The sequence below is a fragment of the Plectrocnemia conspersa genome, unplaced genomic scaffold (genome assembly GCF_051122295.1).
Source record: "Plectrocnemia conspersa isolate PC_06_02 unplaced genomic scaffold, ASM5112229v1 ptg000012l, whole genome shotgun sequence".
NCBI lineage: Eukaryota > Metazoa > Arthropoda > Insecta > Trichoptera > Polycentropodidae > Plectrocnemia > Plectrocnemia conspersa.
In genome coordinates, this window is record NW_028277176.1 from 20920672 (window position 1) to 20941349 (window position 20678).

The 20678-nt window shown below is 31.5% G+C and overlaps 4 protein-coding genes across 4 annotated transcripts; 3 read left to right on the forward strand and 1 right to left on the reverse strand.

Moving 5' to 3' along the window:
* The first annotated feature begins 399 nt into the window (after positions 1-399).
* Positions 400-12950, forward strand: LOC148228577 (uncharacterized). The gene is made up of 2 exons (XM_088200657.1): positions 400-597; positions 10428-12950. The coding sequence occupies exons 1-2, from the start codon at positions 577-579 to the stop codon at positions 11463-11465; spliced, it is 1059 nt and encodes a 352-aa protein (XP_088056783.1). The 5' UTR covers positions 400-576; the 3' UTR covers positions 11466-12950.
* Bin1 (histone deacetylase complex subunit SAP18) lies at positions 11731-15518 on the reverse strand. The gene is made up of 2 exons (XM_088200658.1): positions 15381-15518; positions 11731-13157 (listed from the first exon to the last, which is right to left on the reverse strand). Exons 1-2 carry the CDS (start codon positions 15450-15452, stop codon positions 12747-12749), a joined length of 483 nt encoding a protein of 160 aa, XP_088056784.1. The 5' UTR covers positions 15453-15518; the 3' UTR covers positions 11731-12746.
* A 444-nt stretch (positions 15519-15962) lies between these two features.
* On the forward strand, positions 15963-17383 carry Gas8 (Growth arrest specific protein 8). Its single transcript, XM_088200226.1, has 6 exons — positions 15963-16146; positions 16208-16469; positions 16541-16801; positions 16869-17036; positions 17101-17187; positions 17246-17383. Exons 1-6 carry the CDS (start codon positions 15989-15991, stop codon positions 17381-17383), a joined length of 1074 nt encoding a protein of 357 aa, XP_088056352.1. The 5' UTR covers positions 15963-15988.
* Positions 17384-17648: 265 nt separating this feature from the next.
* On the forward strand, positions 17649-20073 carry Mys45A (SDA1 domain containing protein Mys45A). Its single transcript, XM_088199348.1, has 2 exons — positions 17649-17731; positions 17814-20073. The coding sequence occupies exon 2, from the start codon at positions 17823-17825 to the stop codon at positions 19983-19985; it is 2163 nt and encodes a 720-aa protein (XP_088055474.1). The 5' UTR covers positions 17649-17731; positions 17814-17822; the 3' UTR covers positions 19986-20073.
* The last annotated feature ends 605 nt before the right edge of the window (positions 20074-20678 follow it).

Below are 20678 nucleotides of genomic sequence, written 5' to 3' on the forward strand. Positions count from 1 at the left end.
ACATCTGTGTGTATGTAACGATGTTTTTATATATAATGTAATATGTTAACTATAATTTTTAATGCAGTTTGAATGTCAAAATAAAAAGAAACCTGATTAAAGAAAAAGTTGCTTAACTCAAAACATGTTTAAATACTATTATAATAAAAGATCTTGAGCAAATATTTATTGCTGAAATTGCCTTTAAATTAATTGAATTTCCCAAAATAATTTGATTTATTTTTACTGTATTTATTACAAAAATAATCTTCTATGGCAATAAAATAATTCTATTATATTAATCAATTATTATTCATGCGATTAACTATTAATCCGTAACGCACTCACTATGCATTCCTAATCATATTTTCTGCGTTTAGGCGCGGTACATATTAGTGTATTGAAGGGTTATCGGCTTCTGGTTTATGGTGGGGTAATATTATTCTGGCGGGGATAGCATAAGAATCGAGCGAGAGGGCAAAACGATCTCATTATCAAAACCGACTAGTGACTGATAGGAACGAGAGCCACAAAGAAAAAGTTCTTGGTGCATACAAGTTTTGGATTTTTTTTGACGCATTTCCGCATTTCGACGAAATGAAGGTCTTGACACTGGTGGTAAGATATTTAAAACATTTTTTATATACACCTTTATATAAACTAGAGAGTTTCAGGGTCGTTTTAGAAGGGGTCTCAAAACATATAATTATAATAAAAAATCTTATGGTAGCTAATTTTTATTATTATAAATTAAATATAAGTAATGAACATTGCATATTTTTCTGTTGATCGTATACTTATAGATAATGTTTGTAATACCATGTAAAAAGAAATTGTTACACTGTTTTGCGTAATTGAGCTAACATTTTCGCGTAAATATAACTAGTATTATAGAATTTCTTGGCGTAAATTTAATTATTCACGGTTCGTTTGAGCAGATTTTGTGCAAGATTTTCAGTTAAATGAAATTTCGCTCCACTGACCCAAATCGCAGTGAAAACACTCGATTGTGTTGCAAATTTATAAAAAAATGTGTCTGAAGATTTATCCTTTGTGTTGTGGCATGTTGTTAATGGTCTTCTTTAGCTTTTCTTTTCTCTAAGTGGTGTTTCTCAACAATTAGATGTTAACAATGAATGAAAATCGAAACTCTGTTCTTCACATTCAATAACATCCAATAATCCACAATTGATTTCATGCACATAATTGCTCGTGAACAATGAACAATGATACAGATTAAATATCTATGTTTTACAATGTCAGTATTAGCAAATAGTGCTTTTATTATTTTTTTATAATAGCTTAAAGACTTTAAAAATATTCATTCTTGTATGTATATCTTACTGTGGTATGTCTAGTCTCTACCTGAGATCCTTTCACCGATTGAGGGTCACCAATTATGAAGATCGAGTATTAAATTGCAATAAGTGTTCATCGACTACATCACAGTATTAAAAACGCTATTGTAAAATCAAAAAACGGTTCCAAGTTAATCCAAAAAAATCTTTAGAACATATGTAATTTATCAAATGGTTGCCGAAAGATTAATAAGCTTTGCGTGTCGCGTGTAAATAATTTATTGAGGTGATAGTGACTGTGCTATAAAAAAACTGTAATTTTTTTATGTGCGGATAAATTTACCCCCAGTTCATGAAGTCTTGCCAGTTTCATTACATCCAATTCCAGTTATTAAGCTGATATTTATCACAAAAAAATATAATTTAATTTTTTTTTATTCATAAAACGTATGTCTTGTACGTCACCTATGTTAAATGAAACTTTTCCGAATATATAACGACCAAAACGAAGTGGAAAGTATCCGAAAACGTAATCGAAAACGAAAACAATAGTCTTTTTTGGCCGACGCTTTCACGCACGGTTCGTGGTGTGGTGTATTACAATTCGCGCTCGTGCATGAAAAATAGCTGGAAAATCTTCGGAAAACTTTCTTTGATGATTACTTGTATTTATAATAATATTGACCAAATCAGATAATGTTTCTATTTTAGCGGACAATTAGGCTATCTGTAACGGAAACGGCCGAACCGTGTGACATAATAAGTAAAAGCAACGGTCACATTTCGACTTATTATTCAATAGGCGCGACTCAAGTACTTAAAAACGCTCCGCATAGCTTTTACGTGGGAGCATAATGCAGACTGTTATTTGTGTACCATAACACTGACTATAGTAAACTTAACTGACTGCCTTTCTCGCTAATTGATAATAAGGATTAATGTCTATCCATTAATTTTATAATTGTTGAGAATTTCTTATGTAAGAATTTCATTTCACTTTACATTCAAATATAACACCTAGACTATCAAATATGATTTCTCTATCATAAATGTATATATTTAAAAAATCATCACTTACTGAAAAATAGTTATCATGGCTAAAAAAAAGTTATATCAAACTCATACAAATTAAATATTTTATATTAGATTTTTTTTCTCACGTATATTAAAAATAAAATTACGTAATATCTAGTAAAATATATGTAGACGTTGAATATATAATATACGCTATTTAAAAATATTTTACAGCAATTTCGCTATTTAGATTCATAGTAGTACGTTTATTTTGTGCCACTTAAAATTAAATAAAAAATATTTTAGCTTCTGGTATAATTAAAGATAAAAAAATCAAAGGTATTTAAAAATGGGCTTTCATAAATTAAAACGATTAGATAGCTATTTTATAAACATACTTTATGTGTGATTTTTATTTAAAATATATTTACAACATTTTTTTTCGACGATATTTTAATATTTGTATTTAATTCCAATCAAATTTTTTTTTGTTACATATGTCCTCTTATCCATATCCATCATAGACGTTATCTAATCCAAAAGTTTCTCTGTTGCACTTGGTGTTTCTTCTCATTTTTTGGCGGTAAGATATTTAAAACATTTTTTATATTTATTTTTTTACAAAATAGAGATTCAGGGTCGCATTATGTATAAATGAATGTAGTAAATAAAAAACAGTTTAGCTTCTGGTATAATTAAAAATAGAAAATCAAATGTATCTAAAAATTAAGTATCATGAATTAAAACGATTAGATGGTGTAATTTTTAATCAAAATATATTTATAATATATTTTTTCGACGATAATTTAATATTTTTATTAAATTCTAATCAAATTTTTCTTTGTTACATATCTCCTCTTAGCCGTTATCTCTGTTGCACTTGGTATTTATCCTTATTTCTTGAGAAATCAGCCAATTTCTCAAAATAGATCCTCTTTTTGTTTAAAATTTAATTTGTACAGTTTTTTTAATATATAAAATTGTCAGTTGAAAAAATGCTTGCTTTCTTAAAAGCTTTAAATGGAGGGTCTGAAGTATTTGAATGGCAATTTTTTATGATTTTCTCTACTTTTCTAATCAGCATTATCTTTGATAATCCAAATCATAAAATTAGATAATAAGAAACAGCTCCGTGTGGGAATTGGCAAATTACAAAATTGTATGTTGGCTTTCCAAAATTTTTGACAATTCCACTTTATATGCTATGTGCTTTTCAAAACGTTATTTTAATAATAATGTGTGATCATTTACCTTCTAATATTTTTTAATAAATGATATGTTTCACCAATCTTTAATTTCATATTATAATTTACGTGCTTTAATATTGGCAAAAAAATATTGCAAAAATATAAACATATCTAAAATAATTAATATGCGAATAAAATTATTTTTACGTATTTTTGTTATTTATTTTCCATTAACGTCATGATGCTGAGTAAGATTATCTGTACTCTTTCTGAAGAACTGTCTTCCTATCACTGTGCATATGTAAGCCATTCTAAATGGCTAAATATATATTGACTTTAGAGTCTCTAATTCTGACTAAAGACTCTCTAGTCAGAACGTCTTGTAAAAAATCATTAATGTGTTTATTTGTGTTACATATTAAAATGGCAAAACCGGATCTAGACCACTAGTCATCACTATATTTGCTTCCATAAGAGCGAGTAGCACGAAATTATAAGTGCATGTCCTTCAGAGTTTAATATACGTGAATCTAATTGCTTTTTACGAATATTATGCACTCTATAATAAATATAAATATATAATAAAAAATATCATGAGTTTCTTTATTTAGTTAGGTATTTGCTTATGCAGATTTTGTCTCTCCTTCTAACATTTAGTTTGCAAATAAATTAAAAATTACAACATAAAAATCATATGTAATTCTGTATAAATTATAAAATTTTGCGAATAATAATTCAGACACTTAAATTGTAATAACAATTTTATTGCATATTTTTTATACAAACACCTGACTTAATTATCACTATAAAAAGTGTATTCTCATACATGTATAACATGTCATTGTATATAGCACATTATTAACTGTAATACTTTCGATGGCGGCGACCTTCACCGTTAAAATTCCTACCAAGAATGTAACCTTTACAACTGCCAAGAAATATGCGAATTAATGCGTAAGTTTTTCCATTGTCATTGCGTTTTTGCAGATTTTTCTCATAGCATAAACTCTAAAATTATGATTGTGTAACTGGACAAAAGTCACGCAGGTATAACACAACGAAGGCCTGGGGCGAACGCAATACTCATAAGAGCAATAAGACAACTTTCAGTTATTGCACTCACATAACGTTTTAAAATGCTGCACCTTTTCATGGCCAACTCATACAAGCTAATGTAACATTGATCTGACATTATGCATAACCTATATTTTTGCTCGTTATATTAGATCATCATTTTTTGTCAAGGAAATATTTTTAAAGCATTTTTTATTTATTCGCTACTAACACTCTTTCGTGTTTTGAGACCGAATATATGTTACTTTACAGCCAAATAATATTTTGGTGGCAGTTTATATTATAAACTTCTCTCTTGTCAATGCAGTCTCTTGACCTCGTAGCGCCTCTCGTGTCACATATTTTATAATGCTGGTTCGAGACAGCTCTACGAATTGCAGATGAGAATGTTGGCGGGCCAATTGCATCGTTTCTTGGACACACCCACAAAATTTTGAAACATCCTGAAGGCCACTCCGGTGATCGTTAATAAAAAATAGTAGAAATAACTATAGTTTTTTTGCGCTGAGTAAAACGCATTATCTATCGCACATCCTTTCCAAGCAAAGAGATTTTTGGGTACTTATGTGTGCTTAAGAGTGATTAACGTCTCGGCACGGATGTGCTCGGTGAAATATTTACAATTATTTACGCGATTGTTTAGGACCGAGATCTCTCTTCCATTGTTAGTCCTTTTATTTTCTGGTTATATTTTTATTTGTTTGAAATGGTCGTTAGAATGCCCTTAAATTTTTTTGTACTTGTGGTTTAAACCTCTACACTACTATTCATAAAGTCTTCGTTTAAAAGCCCGTTATAAATTAGATTAGCAACTTAACAACCTTAAAAATGATTTTAAATTATTTTTCTAAAACAATGTGTTAAATAAATTCTACAGAATTTTCAAAAATAAAATAGAGAAAAATTCATTGGATATTCTAATGATATAGTAAGAATGATTAGAACCTAATTTATAGATAAAAATCAAGTATCTCACCTTTGTGTCAAAAATATTATTATACAGTGTTATTATTATTCACAAACTTCTGTTCAGAATTGACTATCAATGTTGTTTACTTTTTGGCAGGAACTCATATTTTGCACTGCGTTAATAATACCATCCAAAATTCATTACTCACTAACCTCAATAGCTCCGAATGGCAATATCCATTATCTGTTTTTATAACACATAAAATGTGTAATCGATCGAATTTAACAATTTATTATTACGAATCGACGTTGCGTCATCGACGGTCCTTTCACCATCATCAATACACCAATGCACCACCTTCTGACCATTCTCAAACAGCGCCATTAACCTTTCCGAGATTCTATTGGCGCATCTTTGTGTCGCAACCTTCGCCCCATCGCCAGGATAAATACCAAAACGTCAAAGAGGTCGTCAATGTGGTAATACGTACCTATCTGATCTGACATTCGTTTAACTTGTACTTGAAAGAAAATAAATACAGGTTAGCGCGCATGTGACACAAAACCCAACGCGGCGCATTTTACTCCAAATTGATCGAAAAAACCGGTCAACCGGTCTTAAGAGCAGTGGCACTATTGCGCAAGTTTCTTATGAAATGTTGTTTCATAACGAAAATATATAGATCGGTATTTCGCTTGCATACAATGCGGACATAGACAGTTTTGCGGTCACTTTTTACCGGATGCAGAAGAAAGTATCAATTTTTCAGAAACAATTTTGAAAAATTACTATCGATCGATCGTCTTGTATTTGCAATACCTGTTAAACAATGCAGAGCCTCAGGGTTGCCTTTAAATGTCACTTTCCATTGTAAATATTTATAAGTTGATTCTCAAAGTGCTTTGATATTCAATACACATGTCGATATCAATCTTAATGTTGCACAATTTGATTCAAAAAGAGTATTGTCAACGTTCGAAGGCTCTTGTGTCATATGTGACCTTTTCGAATATGACCTAATTATATATTGAAATAATTATATTCATAACATCGAGGCCGTATTCAGACTAGCTATTGCCCAAAGCTCAGCTTTAGCCCTTTTCTTATTTAGCTGTAAATAATGAAGGTATAAAATCAGCTTGCTAAACTCTTTGAGAAGCAGAAAAATTACATTTAAATACTGCAGCTATTATTAACATTATAGTCCATGTAACACTAAGAATAAAAACACTGTAATATGTATTACGTGCATATATTGAGATTATCTTTAAAATATATTACACATATATATAAATATAATGAACTATGTGATCCATACATTTTGAACTAATTTAAAGCGGTTTTCTAACTCTACGTCATACTATTATTATAAAAAAACTGTATAAAACTAACTGTAAATAAAATAATTAATATTGTTTTACAAAATTTTATTTGCAACGTATTCATATATACATTTATAGTTATTTTTTATCATTTTTGAGGCAAAGAAATAATATGTAAATATCTTTACTGTGATTAAAATTTCAATTTCTCAATCTAAATTGCCAAATAACTTTACATACAAATCATATAATTTGGTGTTTTTATCAAAAAGTAATGACGAGTCACAAGTAACTGTAAGTTCATTAAATTACATATAACAAATTATAGACACCAATGAATTGTATATGTTACGGTGAATTTGAATGCCGGTGAAGCTATATTTTCACTGGCGTTTCAGTGAAATCATATCTAAATACATATTCACCGGATAATATCCATTTAATTTAACTTAGAGCCGCTAGTGAAATCATATGCTGCTCTAAAGTGAAGTTGAAACTCAATTAGACAGTTGCGAAACGTTCATATACTGTTCTCGAACTCAAACCTAACCTAGACGAATTAACCAAACCCAACTTAATCTTATAATAAAGGGGCGTTAGCGTTAAATAAGCCAGGGCCAGTCCTGATTCAATTTAATCAATGTTTATCCGATGCGAGTCAATTAGTGTTTTCTAGTTCCTAGGTCTTTATGAGTTTTGTGTTAATTTATGATAATTAATGGCTTTCAAAAGCCTATGTGGCTATGGGGAAATTCTTGATGCTCTGCTGATTTTTATTGTGTATTGTTGAGTCAAACCTTTGTCGTTTTGATGATTTCTAAATGATATTGTTGCAATCCAAAGAGCTAAAAACATGATCGTGGTGCTATAAAACAAACTTTTTTATAGAACAGATCAGCTATCCAAAAAATATGTACTGCGCGGCTAAATATGACGATATGTTTTCTTTAAATATAATATGATGAAAATTTCGAGTTGTGCATGCAAACAAACTGCGTCATATTTTTTTAATTCAGCTTTTAATAGTAAAGAGCTAGTTTTACATTAACCAAAAAATAAAAATAGGCAATTTCTTCGAGTAAATTAAAAGATTTTCAGAATATGATCAGAAATATTTCGTTTTCTGGCCGTTCGATGAAAGCCTCTTTGGATCATATGTCTGATTAACACTAAACGTGTTTCAAATTTATTAAATATATTAAATAAATCATAATGTATCACAATCGTTTATGAACATCTTTTTTTACATGTATTTTTTTGATAAAATAAGTATTTTTTTATCAAATGGTAAAATGAAATGTTTGAGAACTTTTTCCCTACAGAGGTGAAAGAAAAATCTATTTTATTATCAAATATGTATATATGGTAATGCATAAAAATAGCCAATAGCCAATTTTTGGATATTTCACTCTCATTCTAGTTTATAATATATATAAATTGTTATTTAATTTTAGCAAATTATTTGCCTACGCAGGGATATATTTTTGGATTTTTGCAATAAATTTGTGTTATACTTGACTTTAATTGATATGAAATATTCAAGCATTTATTCTACTTTCAAAGCAAGTAAAAATTGAGTTATAAGTTTCACTCCTGAAGAGCCCTGCTCCCGACCGCTAGAACAAGGTCGCTTTTTCATGCAATGAAACGGAATTTTAGTTAAACCAAACATTTCTTATATAAAATCTTTTAGAATAGAATAAAAAATAGTATTTGTAGCTTAATGCTACAGCAAGAATATGTTTCTCATTTTTGGGCGCTAAACAATCGGCTGGTAGATTGTATTGATTGTAAAATGACATGTAGTATATCAAAAATACTACATCTTGATTTTTAATTATATAATAGTATTAACTAGTCAATAAATAAACAGTAAACTTTTAATTATCTATATTACAATGTTAAAATACGGATATGAATTCTTAAACGAGCTATAAATTGCTTCAATCACGTTTATCTAGTCACGCGCTATAATTTAAGTAATGACTGGTCCAATATATGTATATCAACAGTTAATTTATTATATACATTTTTTTATATAGAATATAAAAAATGTAGCTGTTATTGAAAATCAAGTTATTTTTGCGAATGTGGATTAAGGACACATTGCTTACAAGCACTGACTGACATATCACATAAAATATGCTCTGTCAAGGTGAGAAATACCATGACACACCGAGTGAAATTGCATTAAATCGCGTAACGAGATTTCTATAATGTGTTCTGTCAACTGGTGTAAGTAATGTCTAATCTGTCATAGATAATTAAGTAGAAGTAACTCTAGTGAAAATTGAAAATTTTCTACAGAATTCGACCACATGCCGGTATGGTGCTAGACTTTCGATTTCCACACATAGCCAATGACCGTCGCTCCATATTAAATTTTCATTTCCATGTTATTGATCTGAATAATTGCAAGCGTTATTGTAACACTACCGGTTGTTGTCGTTTTCACTATCGCCATTTATTTTCTGATTTTTTCTCGCTTCATTCGTTCAAATTCACCATAATCTTCTCATAATTTTCGAAATACAGTTCATACAGAATTATTATTTCCATTCGTAATCCATTTCGTAAATTTGTTCAACAAACTAACATTTGACACTTTGAACACGCGTGATTATTAATAGCTGTCTGATTTACAGTGCAGCCAACATAAGAAACTCGAATTGGATTATTCTGTTTAGTTTCAGCTTTATGTACATGTGTTTTTTATTTCTTAATTTAAAACGTCTGAGTTTTGTTTCCCCCTCCCCCTCTTTCTCACCCCAAAATCATGAGAAAAGTAGTGTATTTTAAGGGTAATTTATCAAAATGCATCTCCGCATTATTTTTTGACTTTCACTATTACTTCCGACCTCCCAATTACTGAATAACTCCCGTTACCTAAAATATATTTGCAGTCGACGATTTGGACAGCCCTGACACAATGCTGAAATTCGTTTAGTTCAATAATATTTAGAAGGTTTAGGTGGAACAAAATGGTACCACTTGGTTGTAATCAATTCACTTACTGCTACAAAAATCAAATCGTCTACTACAGAAACAAGTAACGATAACCTAATAAGAAAAAAATATATAAAAAGAACAGTTTTATTCTTGAAAAAATATATTATAAAAAATTGTGTACTCATGAACTTTAAAAAACTACAGTAAAAAATATACGATCATTAAAAATTCTAGCAATGATTCGACATGTTAAATTATTCGTTTCACGTTGCATGTGAAATGCAAAGGAAGTGCGCGGCGTTTAAATAAATAGTAGAAAGATCACGTAGCAAAGTCAATGCCCTGTACTACAAGACCAGTAGTGTAAAGCTACATAAAAAAGCATTTTAGTTATATCGTACTTATAATTCAATGATTGTGTGTCGATAATTCGGAGAATCAGCAATTTCAGACGGCGGCTCGCACTCCATTAATTTTGAGTTTTTCTTAGGGCATTTTATATCCATCTTCTGTGACTCTTCATTTATCTCTATTTGTTTGACTTAATTAAATTTCAATCAATGACATCCAGTGTTCTTTGGTAATTTTAACTTGGTAACATAATTATGCAAGTTACTAAATCGTTCATATCCAGAATCAAGTAGTGAAGCACTAAGCTCTTCAACTTCTTTACACTACAACTTTCTTTTTTCAGTTATTAACAGTGTGCTTCTACAGCACCTGGGCTCAATACAGCGATGGTTCAGCTCCGCCAAGAATCAACATTCCAGGCGCCATTCCTCTAGGACCTAAACAAGGAAACTTCAGACAAGGACGAGTACTTCAAGGACCTCCACCTGGCGCTATCAGAGTGAGGCGCCCAGGCCAAATCCGAGCCGGAGCCTTTAAATCCGTACCTGCAAATGCTCCTTACCTCCAATCTCTAGAAGAACCTCAAAAACCAGTCACAGAAGAAGCTGAAGACTTACCTCAAACTACCCCACAGCCGTACTTATCCAGCATCGCCACATATGCCCCAACCACTCAAGAGCAAGAAGTATCCCAATTTTTGAACAGCTACTCTCCGACCATCAAACCGTACACACCAGTCGCTAATCCGGTATCTCCTCAACCTCAAATCAAATATTCAGAACCGGCGAGAACACCTCAACCAATCAGGCAACCCGTACAAAATGCCGCTCCGGTCAGATTTGAAGCGCCTTCAAGACCACAACCTGTACGACTTGCTCCTCTATCTTACAGACCTCAAAGACCCCAGTTCCGACCAGAATCTAAACCACAACTGGACGAAGAAGAAGAAGTCGAACAGCCGATCAGACAGCAAGTATACAGACCTCAACCTACAAGACAACCCGTCCAACAAGTGCAACCGGCTAGAGCGCACCACAGAGAAAGAAAGCCCGTTGCTCAAGTCATCAGAAAATACCGCGACGATAACCCCGACGGTAGCATCACATGGGGATTCGAAAACGACGATGGATCGTTCAAGGAAGAGACCATCGGAATCGACTGCGTCACCAGAGGTCGCTATGGATACGTCGATCCCGACGGTTTGAAGAGAGAATATAACTACGAGACCGGAATTCTGTGTGATAAGACCAAAGAGGAGCCGGAGACAAAAGGCTTCATCGATTACCAAGGGAACAAAGCCGTTTTACCAAATGGTGTAGTTTTAGATTTAGCCGCTATGGGTAAAAAATCACATAGAAAGCCACAACAGTACAGAAATTAAGTCTGAACATTTTTATATGTAAGATTTACATGATTTTACAACGTCAAAATTTGGTCATATTCATATTTATTTACCGACTCAAAAAGGGTGCAAATTTAAAAACGTACATAGCAAGTGAATATTCTAATACGGAGAAACTATTACATAAAAGCCATCCTAATAATATTTAATGTAATTATAATTAATTTAAGTATGTAATAAATTAAATAATTTAATAAGATGTTTATTTTTTTATATAATTTCCCAATAAAAATAAAATAAAATATAATGTTCCTATTTTATTAAAAAAAAAGTTACAGTCATACAAGTTAAATTAACAAAACTTAAATGAAAGAGGAATTGAATGATTAAATCTATTCTTATAAAAATAGCATTATAATGGTATTATAGATAAATACAAATATTATATTATCATAAAACAACATAGGGTGAGCCAACAAGATGTGGGATGTAATCCTATTTTATAAAATATAACTTAAGAAGATATATGTATGATGTTTACAAAATTCAAGAAATTTTATTTTTCAAATTATTCTGCACGCGTAGCCGGTACAATTGCATGTAGCAATCATTTAGTCGTTAAAACTAATAGAAGAAATTCACTAAGAATAACATTTTTTTCACAAATCATTTAATGTTTACAAGTTGTTTTGATGAATCCACTGAATCGTATCACGTATCATTAGATCGACCGATTCAAAAACAATGGAATGAGCCTTAAAGATGAGGCCGACCAATAGCTGATGTCAAAAAAAAAGATTTAGTAGATAGTAGACGAATGCCCTTACTACTGCTCGCATGTTGCTTCTCCATTGTGAAAAGATAATTCTTATGGATCACTACAACGAACTTTGACCAAAAATCAACAAGAAAAGTTGCATACTTGATGATTACCTATAACAATAAATGAAAAACACTGTTTTTAATTTCTTAACCAAGTAAAAATAACGATGAGTACATTTCTCATTGTAAAAATGTAGTCTTCATTTCCAAGAAATATGATTAATGAAAAAATTACAGGCAATTACTAGAAAATTGTAAACATTCCTCATATTAGAGATATTCATGAAACATCATTTGAATCCCATTTTTCACTTAAGTTCATAAAAATCAGTGAAAAAATGGCATATTGTTAGCAATGTTGAAAATACATTTTATAACAGAAAATACATTTTATAACTTAAAAATAAGAATTCTCATCCTTCAGTCTGTATTGATCCACCCCGTACAAATAAAACTCAATGGAATTGCTTCCAAACAGTCATAAAACACACGTTTTTATTAATAAGAACGATTATTATTAAAATGCTGCTGGCGTCTCATCAACTGCTGAGGCGGAAGTCTATTCGGAGGTGTAATCGATATGTCTATGTAGTCTCCGATACAGAATTTGGCCTGTGATAGTGTCTTCTCATCGTCCAGACCTTTTTTGCCCGAGCATGTGACGCCGATTTCCCTCATTCGGTACACATGCGATCTTGAATCGGGGTAGACAACAGCAAAGTCAAAGTACGTTCCCTTTCGCCGAGTCTCAGGGTTTACTTCTTTAACTAGAGACGTTAGCTCCCTGAGAGTCGCATCGAGCCAGGTGTACATCTGTAGTTCGTTTTGCGGTACGCCTCCTCTGGCGTATTCAGCAGTGGAATTGTGTCTTCCTGTGGAGCAAAACACCCGCAACAGCAAAGGACATGTCTGAAATTCAAAAATCGTTCATATAAGAAAATCGTCGTTAAATTATATGTATGTACATACGCTTTAAAATAATACAAATGCATACAAAATGCTTTAAGTTTAGCCCTGTAATAAATGCCTGTTAAGAATCGACGTCAAAAGCAATAAAATCGTGCCAGCACAGCTTAAACGTTCGGATATCTAGCGTTCATATTAGAACTTCTTATAATCGAAATATTCTTAGTCAAATGAAGCATATCTAAACCGAACTTTGACCAATAGGAGAGCGCAAAAAACAATTATCACTTCTCAGAAGTCAAAAGCAATAAAATTGTGCCATCACCGTTGCAGTGGGAACACTGGGAAACAGTGGAAAATATTATTTATCGTATTAACTTCTTAGGATGTATAAATATAATAATTATAAATTCATCAAACAATGCAATGGGAACGCTCGTTACCGAGCGTTCCCACTACAACGACGCCGCCACGATTTTATTGCTTTTGACGTGAATTTTTGACTTCTGAGAAATGATAATTGTTTTTGCTCCCTCCTATTGCTCAAAATTCGGTTTGAATATACTTATATATGACCAATATTTTCCTATTAGAAGTTCATAGCAATACAGGTGGCCCTCATCTTTCGTACAATTTGCTATTTCGCATGTTTTTAAAAATTCAAATTTTTAAATATTTTTATTAATAATGCAAAAATTATTCGCTTCCATGCATATGTTCAATTTTGAAAAACAAGAATAAAATTAAGGAATACGTTAAAAAACGTGGAAATATATCTTTAAAGATTGTTTTCAAAAGACACGGCATATGATGGATGAAATGGAAAGATCTTTGTCATCATGAATTGATGAGCAACGTTAAAATGATGTCCTCATGTGATGAGTTTTTCAATTATTCAAGCTAAGGCTCTTAGTTTGCATGAAGATTGGAAGACTAAATTAAAAAAGATTCTAACACTGTGTTTCAAGCATGTAATAGTTGGTTCGACAAATTTAAAATGAGGTATTCTTTACATAATAATAAATTGAACAGCTGATATTTTGGCCATCCAGCACTATCCGTGAACTTCTCTCCAGAATTACGGCCAATATTTAAAATAAATCGTTGTCACGTAATGTACCATTAAGTAGCTAATAAAAACCTATATTGGTAACCTACTTATTATTGATAAATAAATATTTTAAAATACAATATTTGATGTTTTTTTACATCCCTTTACTTTCGAGCATTCACATATTTTCAGGAACCAATTACGTGCGAAAGTCGAGGATCGCCTGTATTCGTTTTTTTTAGTGGACATATAGAGCGCGTTAGCACTCTAAAGGCACGAAAAGGGTTAACAAACACTAAAAGAATTAAGTTAACAAACACTATTCTCAAGGATCAAGAATAAAGGATGCACATTCGTTTGAATACTTTGAAACACTTTCAGATCATTAGCATATAATAAATATTATGTGTTATCAATTGACGCATGTATGACATTGATAAAAATAAGAAAGAGCAGAAGACCCATAATGAACTAAAAGAAATACTCGTCGGATAAACGAGTACCATAGTTCACATACTGACGGTAGCCACTCAAATAACTCTTGAAAAAGCTGATAAGAGCATTTGAGAAATGGAAATCACTCAATTTCCGAACGTTCGATCGAAGATTTGGGCTTTTGAAAGCTCATAGCAACATGTCGACTTCATTTATAACTAATACAAAATTTATATATTTATATTTATAGCTAAAAAGGTGACCAGATTTTAGAAATATCAAAAGACACATAAAATAATAAGGCCATCTGCGGAAGCTAAAAAGTCATCACGGACATTTATGTTCAAAACAAAGAAGTGCAAAAGGAGGACAAAATTTTTGAGGACAATCCTCAAATGTGGATGTCTGATCACCTTACTGATAAGACTTCTTTTTTCGTATTTCCAATCATGTGTCACTTTTTCCCGTTTATTCAAGATCTTAATTTGTGAAAATGGAACTCATTGTAACAATTAATATAGTGGAGGCATGAATAATTTATGACAACTCTCTTATGCGATTGTGAACCGAAGATGAGTCGTCATATACATTGTAAAAATACCCCGCGAAAGTCTCAACGATATAAGTTAGAGCATTAAATAACGCGTACATAAACGTATATTTTTTTATAAAATTTGTAGGTTATGTTATAAAAGATATTGTTATGGACTTGTATTCAATATGAAAGTGTAAAATTCAACCTTTTCGCGATCGACCGGCTTTTCAATTGGTTTATTCTCTTCAACGACAGATTCAACGGCAGCCATAGTCATAGATTACAATAAACAATCAAACGTCAAAAAGCACTGCAAGCCCAAGCTCGACTAATGACAGAGTGACCAACCTAACGAATACGCTCTAATGTTGGCAGCGCTGAAATAAATGTCAATTTTAATAATATTTCATATTTAATTCAATAAAACATACAAATATTTATTAAAGTATTTAAATTATTTTTATTTATTTTTGATTTAATTAAATGTACACATTTAATCGATAAGATGGTGCATAGGGTTGTCATGGAGATTTTATTTGTTTGTATACAGTACCCGAATTCTGTGCTACGTCTTTCATTCTACCGATAAAATTAATCCACAATCATGGTAATACATTAATGTTTATAATGAAAAGTATATAATTTATTAAAACATAACTAATTTCAATTACAGCCACCTAAAAAGGCAAAGCAAAGCAGCGGTATGTTTTTTGTAATAAATTAAGAATTTTAGCGTTGACTTTTAATCTAATGCTATATTATAAATATATATATATTTCAGCTGCTATCATCGATGGCGTCGACGCTTCTGAAATGACTAGAGATAAATTAGAGCAGTTTACAATGAGAATAAAAGAAGAATTGAGTCGAGAAAGAGAGGATAGAAATTACTTCCAGCTAGAACGAGATAAAATTCGTACTTTTTCAGAAATAACTAGAAATCAGCTCAACGAAGTGCGTTTAGAAAATAGGTATTTATAATCTTTTAATATAATAAAATATATATCATTTATATAAAACGTAATTACTCAGAAATAAAGATCGCGAGATCGAAGAATGCATAGAGGCAAGCGAAGAAGCTGCCAAGTTTCATAATCAGCATGTCAAACATTTGGCTTACGAGCAAATGGGCGAGAGGTGCGCAATCCGCGCTGATGCTCAAGCCGCTATAAGGAATGCGCACGCCGATTATATCGCTAGAGAAGCCGAATTATTGAAAGATAAGCAGGAATTGCGTACAAAACTGCGAGAGAGTGAAATTGCAAGCTTAGAGGAAACGAAAGTCATCAAATTAGTATGATTAATTTACATTAATGTTTTGCTTTATATTATAACTACTTGAAATGATGTACATATATATTTCAGCAACATACTGAAAATTTGAATAAAGTGAGAACAGAATTCGAGCAGAGAATACAGCAGATTGAAGAACTGAATATGAAAAATATTCAATCTGCAATAGACGAATTGACAATTGCAAAAGAAACAGAACTTGCAGAAGTAGAAGAAAGGAAAAACAAACAATTCAATGAGTTGATCCTAGCGCACGATAAAGCGTTTGCTGATTTAAAGAATTATTATAACGACATAACGTTGAACAATCTAGGTTTGATCAGCAGTTTAAAAGTGAGTTGTAAATAGTGTTTAAAATGTTTATGTACAATTAAAATGTATTTTTTTTTATTTAATTTAGACACAAATGGAAGAAATGAATAAAATGAAAGAAAGAGCAAAAAAGGCAGCTGCTGATGCAATAGCAGAATCAAAGAAATTAGCCGAACCATTAAAGCAAGGCTTAGCTCTAGCAGCTGATATAAAACGCCTTACTCATTTACATAATCGCGATAAAGCTGAAATATCAGTAAGATATTTTTATTATGTGTAGATATTTATATAATATATTTCTAAATAATAATATATTTTAGAGCAAAACTAGGATATTGACTGCTTTGGAAAAACAACATGTATCTTTGAAGTGGAAATATGAAATTTTAAGCCAAAACTATGATCAGGTAAAGATTTTCAATTGTGACTTATTATTATCATTGCATTATGTTCATATAATTTTAGGTTTTAATTGAACGTGATGAGTTAAAAGAAAAATTTACTCAAGTAATATTAGAATTACAACAACGAGCTGCTTTGCGAGGAGCATTATTGGAGCAAAGGATTCAAACTATGCATAAAAACGAAGATAACTTAAATTAAATATGTATTTCTTTTTGTTTAAAATTTTATTTTCATAGTATTCCAATAACAATTGTGTACTAAATATTTTAAAATTGAAATATATTTTTAACATAAAAAATATTTTGTAATCTGACAGTTTTTTTATTTTAATTATAATCAAATTAATTACATAAATAAAATTATGTTTAAATGCCATAAATCTAGATTTAAAAAATATTTATTTTTAACAAATTTGACATTTAAAGGTAATGGTCGAGATATTTGCATCTTGACTCTGAAGTTCACTTTGACACATAACCTGTATGTGTCGCGTGTGCATGTTTATGTCATGCATAGGATTCGCATTTTAACTTGACATATCCATAAGTAAGCAACTTAACGATGAATATTAGAACAATATATCTTATTTTTCACAATATCTACTATAATATTGTCTCTATTTTACCAGAAATTGAAGATGGTGCGTCACAATAATCAGTTGCCCGATAATCTGCCGCAGTTGCAAAACTTAATCAAACGTGAACCAGAAACGTATAAGGAAGAGTTTATGCAACAGTATCGTCATTACGAAGGAACGCTTGAAGTATTTCAATTATCTCCTTCGCAGCATTGTCCTGCGTTGCATGAGCATGTAACATTTTTGGCGCAGGTCGCTCATTGTTATCCTGACGTACTTCGCGATTTGCCACAGCAACTGGCCGATATATTAGACGCGCATAATTCTGTTTTGGATCCAGAAATGCGAATGTCTTTCTGCAAAGCTTTGATTTTGCTCCGTAACAAGAACTTGTTACCACCTTATAATTTGTTGCAACTGTTTTTCCGACTGCTAAAGTGCCAAGATAAAGCATTGAGAGATTTCCTAGAACTACACATCATAACCGACATTAAAAACATTAACGCCAAGCACAAAGACGTAAAATTAAATTCGACATTACAAAATTTTATGTATACAATGCTAAAAGATTCAAACCCTAAAGCGGCAAAGATGTCAGTGGATATAATGATCGAATTGTATAACAAAAACGTCTGGAACGATGGTAAAACTGTAAATGTTATCGCGAGTACTGGTTGCTTTTCAAAGTTCATGAAAGTCATGGTGGCCTCGTTAAAATTCTTCCTCGGAAAAGATCCTGATGAAAAAGATTCCGAACCAGAAAGCGACGATGAGGTAAAGACAAAGGGTTCAATCATGGCTAACAAATTCAACAAGAAAACCAGAAAACGTGGAAAGCAGTTGGAAAAAGTTAAAAAAATTGCAGTCAAATCTAAGAAGAAGAAAAGTAAAGCACCAACCTTCAATTTTTCAGCTCTTCAGCTGGTCAATAATCCACAGGGATTCGCAGAAAGACTGTTTAAACAGTTAGAGTCATTTAACGGAAGATTTGAAGTTAAATTGATGAGTTTGGATGTCATATCAAGACTGATCGGATTGCATGATTTGTTTTTATTCAATTTTTATGCACACATTACAAAATTCATACAACCTCATCAACGCGATGTGACCAGGATATTGCAATTTGCCGCTCAAGCGTCGCACGAATTGGTACCGCCAGATGTTATAGAGCCTGTTGTTAAAAGTCTAGCAAATAACTTCATAACCGAACGAAATTCTTCCGATGTCATGGCTATAGGATTAAACGCCGTTCGTGAAATATGTGCGAGATGTCCATTAGCACTTAGTGAAGATTTATTGAAAGATTTAGCACAATATAAAAATTATAAAGACCGATCGGTTATGATGGCAGCCAAATCGTTAATCGTGCTTTATAGGACTTCGATGCCAGAGCTTTTGCATAAGAGAGACAGAGGACGTCCCACAGAAGCGACCGTTGAGATTAAATCTAGGAAATACGGGGAAGTCGATGTTAAAAATTACATCCCTGGCTCAGAGATTTTATTACATAATCCAGAAAAACATGAAAACACCGAGAAAGTAGTTAAAAAAGCGGACAGTGAGGAGAGCGATAGTGAAAGCGACGGTTGGGTCGATGTTGATCAATCTGGATCGGATCTTGAAATCAACACAGATTCGTCAGATGATGAATCTTCGGAAGATGAAGATGATAAAGAAGAAAAAGCGAAAGAATCAATGGGTAAAAATAAAAATAGAAAAATTCTCAAAGCTAAGAAAAAGAACGTCGAAAAGGCAAAACCGGAAGAACCCAAAATTCACATTGCAGATAGAGCAGAAATAGCTCAAAAAGTTTCGCTGGAACGAATTTTTACAGATGAAGATTTTAAAAGGATCGATAAGGAAAACGTTAAGAAGCAGGCGAGGGCAGCGAAAGGACTAAAAAGGAAATTCGGAGACGTCGATCAAGCGAACACATCCAACATGGTTCAACTCGGAGACATCGAAAACATATACAAAAAGAGAAAACACGATAAGAAAGCTAGAATGGAGACTGTAAGATCGGGTAGATCGGGCAGAGATAAGTTTGGCTATAAAGACGGCAGGCAAAACATTAACTGTTCAAAGACTAACAAAGAAAAACGTAAAACTAAGAACTATCAAATGATCATCCATAAAGCTAAGGGTAAAGTCAAGCGATCGTTTAAAGATAAGCAACAAGCTTTCAAAAATTATTTGATCAAGCAGAAGAAAATGAGAATTTAATATTATTTATTTTTGAGGATTTCCATAATTATTTTTTATGTATCTATTCGCATAAAATGTAATAATAAAATATAATAATACCACAAAATATTTTTTATCATTTATTTGTGTATTTTAAAAACTTTCTGTGGATCTGCTTTATTAAAAGTATTAAAATTATTTAATTAAGTTTCATCAATGGTAGTTTTATATCCTTAATATTGTAAACTAGAGTAAAATGATATTTTTTTAACTCTACCAAAAAATTATGTATATCCACAAAGAAATACTTCTAAAATGAGCAGTATTTGTGCCAATCAATATATATCGATAAAAACTTTTTTTATTCAGGACATGATGCCGGTTATGACACATTCATTTTACAGAGAAAAAAGAAGATTACTATTATTATTTATTATTAAGAAGATTACTATGATTATTTCTCGCAACTTTACACTACAAATTAAACACAAACTAGTTTCTATTATTAACTCGATATTTTTATGGTTCAACCAAAAGGTATTATATGGAATCAATTAACTGTAAGTAATGAATATAGGTTCATCAATGAAAAAATAAGTATATTTTTCACCAAATGTAATAAATCCGATTTTTATGTAAAATTGTAATTAGTTTCGGTGCAATAAAACTTGGCCCCACCCATAATCGTCGCGTTTCAATTAGTTGTACAAGACCTATTAAAAAGGTAATGTG

Bases quoted from the DNA above. Each gene is read 5' to 3' on its own strand.
- LOC148228577 (XM_088200657.1), top strand. From the start codon at position 577: ATGAAGGTCTTGACACTGGTG. The intron at 598-10,427 runs GTAAGATATTTA...TTCTTTTTTCAG, and splicing joins TGAAGGTCTTGACACTGGTG to TTATTAACAGTGTGCTTCTA.
- Bin1 (XM_088200658.1), bottom strand. From the start codon at position 15,452: ATGACTATGGCTGCCGTTGAATCTGTCGTTGAAGAGAATAAACCAATT. The intron at 13,158-15,380 runs GTTGAATTTTAC...TTTGAATTTCAG, and splicing joins AGCCGGTCGATCGCGAAAAG to ACATGTCCTTTGCTGTTGCG.
- Gas8 (XM_088200226.1), top strand. From the start codon at position 15,989: ATGACTAGAGATAAATTAGAGCAGTTTACAATGAGAATAAAAGAAGAA. The intron at 16,802-16,868 runs GTGAGTTGTAAA...TATTTAATTTAG, and splicing joins GTTTGATCAGCAGTTTAAAA to ACACAAATGGAAGAAATGAA. The intron at 17,037-17,100 runs GTAAGATATTTT...AATATATTTTAG, and splicing joins GCGATAAAGCTGAAATATCA to AGCAAAACTAGGATATTGAC.
- Mys45A (XM_088199348.1), top strand. From the start codon at position 17,823: ATGGTGCGTCACAATAATCAGTTGCCCGATAATCTGCCGCAGTTGCAA.